The sequence below is a fragment of the Limulus polyphemus genome, unplaced genomic scaffold (genome assembly GCF_000517525.1).
Source record: "Limulus polyphemus unplaced genomic scaffold, Limulus_polyphemus-2.1.2 Scaffold3851, whole genome shotgun sequence".
Taxonomy (NCBI): domain Eukaryota; kingdom Metazoa; phylum Arthropoda; class Merostomata; order Xiphosura; family Limulidae; genus Limulus; species Limulus polyphemus.
Window position 1 is genome coordinate 2,846 of NW_013669461.1, and position 4,528 is coordinate 7,373.

The 4,528-nt window shown below is 32.0% G+C and overlaps 1 protein-coding gene across 1 annotated transcript in view; it reads right to left on the reverse strand.

The window, feature by feature from the left end:
* Positions 1–4,528, reverse strand: part of LOC106470161 (striatin-3-like) — a gene marked incomplete at its 3' end in the record, with an annotated part of 49,492 nt that overhangs the window by 2,321 nt on the left and 42,643 nt on the right. Inside the window, exon 6 of the mRNA XM_013930690.2 lies at positions 3,158–3,283. Coding sequence (XP_013786144.1) covers positions 3,158–3,283 — 126 coding nt within the window. The remainder of the gene's footprint in view (positions 1–3,157; positions 3,284–4,528) is intronic.

The following is a 4,528-nucleotide window of genomic DNA, read 5'->3' on the forward strand; positions in this document are numbered from 1 at the left end:
ATTACACCAAGATCCCTTTCCTTCATAACACTATTAAGGTTATTCCCATCCAAATTATATTTATAATTCAAATTATGATAACCCACATGAATTATCTTGTATTTATTATAATTAAAACCCATCTGCCATTTATTTGCCCAACTCACTAAATCCTTTTGTAAATCAGCAGCATCCTCTTCACAGCTAGCAACGCCCAATACCTTAATATCATCTGCAAATTTAAGTAATTTATTGAGTATCCCTTCATCTATCTCATTAATGTAAATCAAAAAGAGCAAAGTTCCTTAGAATGAGCCCTGAAATACCACATTTGTGACATTATTCCAGTTTGACTGAACTCCATTTGTAACAACCCTCTGCTTTCTTCCATCCAGTCACTCTTCTATCCAATTTGCTAACTTATCCCCCCACATCTGTAGAGCTAATTTTTTTTACAAGCCTTTTATGTGGCACCTTATGAAAATCCAGATACACCAAATCTACACCCTTACCCTCATCTACATAAGCAGTACCCTTTTCAAAGAATGTTAAAGATTTGTAAAGCAAGATTTTCCCTTAGTGAAACCATGTTGACTATCCAGTGAAATTCTAAACTTTGTTAAATGACTTTACAAAGCATCTTTTAACAGACTTTCCAAAACCTTTCACACAACTGATGTAAGACTAATGGGTCTATAATTATTGGGACAATTTTTATATCCTCCCTTGAAAATAGGAGTTACATTAGCTAATTTCAAATCCTCTGGTACCTGCCCACTATTCAAGGACTGACAAAAAAAAAATAGTAGCAAGTGGCTCACATATCCAATCTTTAACTTCCTTCAAAACCCTTGAGGAAATATTATCTGGCCCAGAAGTCTTATCATTTTTTAAACTTCCCAATTTTATCTTAACCAGTTCAGAATTAATGCAGTCATCTTGTTTGATCTCGTCTCCATTTATCAACTGATCAAGATGTGGAATACTACTTAAATCTTCATTAGTAAAAACCAATGAAAAAGTAAAATTTAATAACCCAGCCATCTCATAATCATCAGATACTAGCCTTCCTTTATTATCCCTCAAAGGTCCTATCCCTATCCTAACATTTTGTTTACCCTTAATGTATTTGAAGAAATCCTTACTGTTAATTTTTACATTTTCAGCCAACTTTTTCTCATACATCCTTTTTCATGTCCTAATTTCCTGTTTCACTAACTTTCTTGATCTTCTATAATCTTCTAAGTCTCCTGTCATACCAGTCAATTTAAATTTCTTAAATTTATGATGCTTTTCTTTAATTTTATTTCTTAAACTGTTTGTGAGCCAACCTGGTTTTATACTTGTAACTATACTTTTCGTTCTATTAGGAATATGTTTACATTGAATATTTAAAAATTTATCAGATCAGTGTCTCCAAATAACTCAGCTGCCCAATTCATAACAGATAACTCTTGTCGCATCTCATCAAAATTTGCTTTTTCTGAAATTTGTAACCAAAATATCATTATTCCTTATCTCCATATGCAGCAAAACATTGAACCTAATAGAGCAATGATCACTTGCACCCAGATGTTCCCCAATTTCCACCCTCTCAATCATTTCTGTATTTGAAGTTAACAATAAATCTAAAATAACATTGTTTCTAGTTGGTTCCTTGACTAACTTGTGAAGAAAGCCATCTTGTACAGTTTCCAAAACCTTTCTCCCTCATGGTTTGATTCTAGAATTTCCCCATCTATATTATGACTTCATTAACAGCTGAAATCTCAATCACATTGTAAAGTTTCTCATTAGTATCATTTGATTGTCTGTAACAAATTCCCAATAAAAGCCTTTTCCCTTTATATCCACTAACAGAAACCTTTGATATCCTCAACTTCAACAGGATGTAACTCACATTGTACATATAAAGCCACTCCTCCTTCCCTCTTTAATACTCTATCATTATTACATAGTCTGTAACCCTGTATTTCAAAATAATTTCTGTCATCAAAATCATAATAAGAGAACCTGTTGTTCGATTTAGCAATTTTATAACAAACAGATGGCTCTCATGTGCAGTAATCGAGCCTGGGACCACTTGCACTATAAGCATGTACTCTACCAGCTGAGCTAAAGTTAACTCACTAGCATCTGTCGGTAAAGCAATTTTTAACCCCTCAGACATACATACATACCAGCATAGGGTTTAAGGATCACTTTAGTGTTTACCTTTACAAATGATGGTAGAATGAAAAGGCAATGCACTATATTTGTACTTGAGTTTATTCATGTGTGCTAAAAAACAAATACTATGATTCCTTTAATTTCTCAAAAGTCAAGTAATGTCAGTAACTTTGAGCCTTGTAATATTTATAAAGGTACTAAATTTAATTACATACTAAAACCTTTTTCTGTTTAACTGTGTTTAAGTTTGATAAGCAATAAACAACATGAAAGGAAGGTTGAAAAAATTGTCTCCCTTAACTTATTAATAATGAATCTTTTCTGAAAATTTCCACCCCAATCCTTCAAAATTAATCCATTAATGGTTACTTCTTCTTTTAGTTCTATTTCTAGAACTACAGTGAAACAGGCTTATAGATTTTACTGGACACTAAAATAACTGTTAAGCTACTTCATGTAAAAAAAGGGAGTATAACACCACAACATAAAGTAAACTTGCAATGTGATGTCATCTCGACATGGACAGCCCTCATGTTAAAAGTTTAATCTCCTTTTATATCTGGTAGAAAAAATGCTTAAGTCAAAATTTCACAAAAATACACTTATTTTTCATATAAAACATTTAGAAAAATAACAAAGTTCCAAGTTATTTAACAGTTTGCACAACAGGGATGAAAAGTGCTAAGAGTTAGAGATAAACAATGGAGAAACCATTCAAATTAATAACTTTGAAAAACGAGCTACACGTACATGTAGAAAACAACAACATGCAACAAGAATTAAGTGCATAAAACTTAACTGACTCCCAAACCAACTAGGACCTAACACAGAACATGCCAGCTTTCATTTCTTAATATAAATCTTAATACTTGAAATGTTTTTCAAGAATCCTTAAATATAAAATGTCAACATTAATTTATCATGCAAATAATTACAGTATCAGGAAACCAAAATTTTGATTTAAAACATATGAAGGTGTACCACAGAAAACTAGATCGTGTGAAATTACCTCAGATTTTCTTCTTCTTCATCATCCATATCTGAAGAAAGAAAGTCAAATGTTGCAAGTACTGAAGCTTCCGTTTCCCTAAGTGCATTTTCTGTTACCGAGTTTGTTGTTTTTTTCCCAGGAGCTCTAATAGCAAAAAAAATACAAGTGAATTAAAACTCATCATAAAATGTCAAAAGACTTAGAATAAAACAGAGTTAACTTTATTAGAACATCTATAAACAGGTTTACACCTTAAAACTCTTGTCAAGTCCAGTTAGCCTGATGATAATCCTAGAAACAGGATCAAAAGCTTGAAAATAAAATTATATAATCTTGTGTAAACCAATTTATAAGTATTTCAATATTATTTTTTCCACATTTAAAAGATAACTTCAATGATAGGGTTATTAAAGTAAAAAGTTGTTTAACTAGAGGGGCACTCAGTAGAACGCATACCTCTGCCATGCTTTGATCATACTTGGCTCTCAAAAAATAAAGAAATAGTGTCTGTATGTCCATTGTTATTAACAGACACAGACCATTTTGGGCAGGATAATGAGAAACAATATTCTACATATGTCCACCAAGTTTAATCAAAATTCAATAATTTTTGACTGAGTTATAAAGTAAAAATAGTGTGAACAATTGGTCCCCTTGTTAACAGATAGTTTTTCCATGACCTTGCTGTGACCTTGAACTTTAACCTTCTAAAAACCAATCAATTCTAAGGTGAGTCATAGTTCAAATCCATTCAGCCATTTTCAAGAAATATTGCTGACAAACACACACACACACACACACACACACACACACATAGGGGTAAGAACATAACCTCCACCACCAAATGTGACAGGGTAGAATATTCATACCAAAGTTATGCCATTTTTGTGATAGTAAAAGTAAAAACAAGCATGTAACAAAACATTTAATTCTTGGACTCTGTGGTATTATTTTAAGCAACTGCTCTTCTTGAGGTAAAAGACAAAAAATCAAAAGCATAGAAGCAATTCATTTTTAAAAACTTCCTAAAGTTTCCTTGTGAAATTATATTACCTTTAATGTAGTAAATGTTATATATAAGGTCATCAAGAAATTAATGTCGCATTTTGGAACACTTTCATTAACCACCCCCAAAAAACATACATCACGTATAATAGTTAAATGAACCATCTAAATGTCATGTTAGTGTAGCCTATTTAATGTGTAAAGTTTAGTATACTCTAATCCCTTATAGTGATGGCACATGACGAGACACACAATCGGCACATAATGCTGTTTGAATACAAGAAGGGAAACAATGCCTCTGTAGCCATAAAAAATACCAAAGAAATTTATGGAAATATTTTGAACATTTGTAAGTGTCAACGATGGTTCAGCAAATTTTGTCAG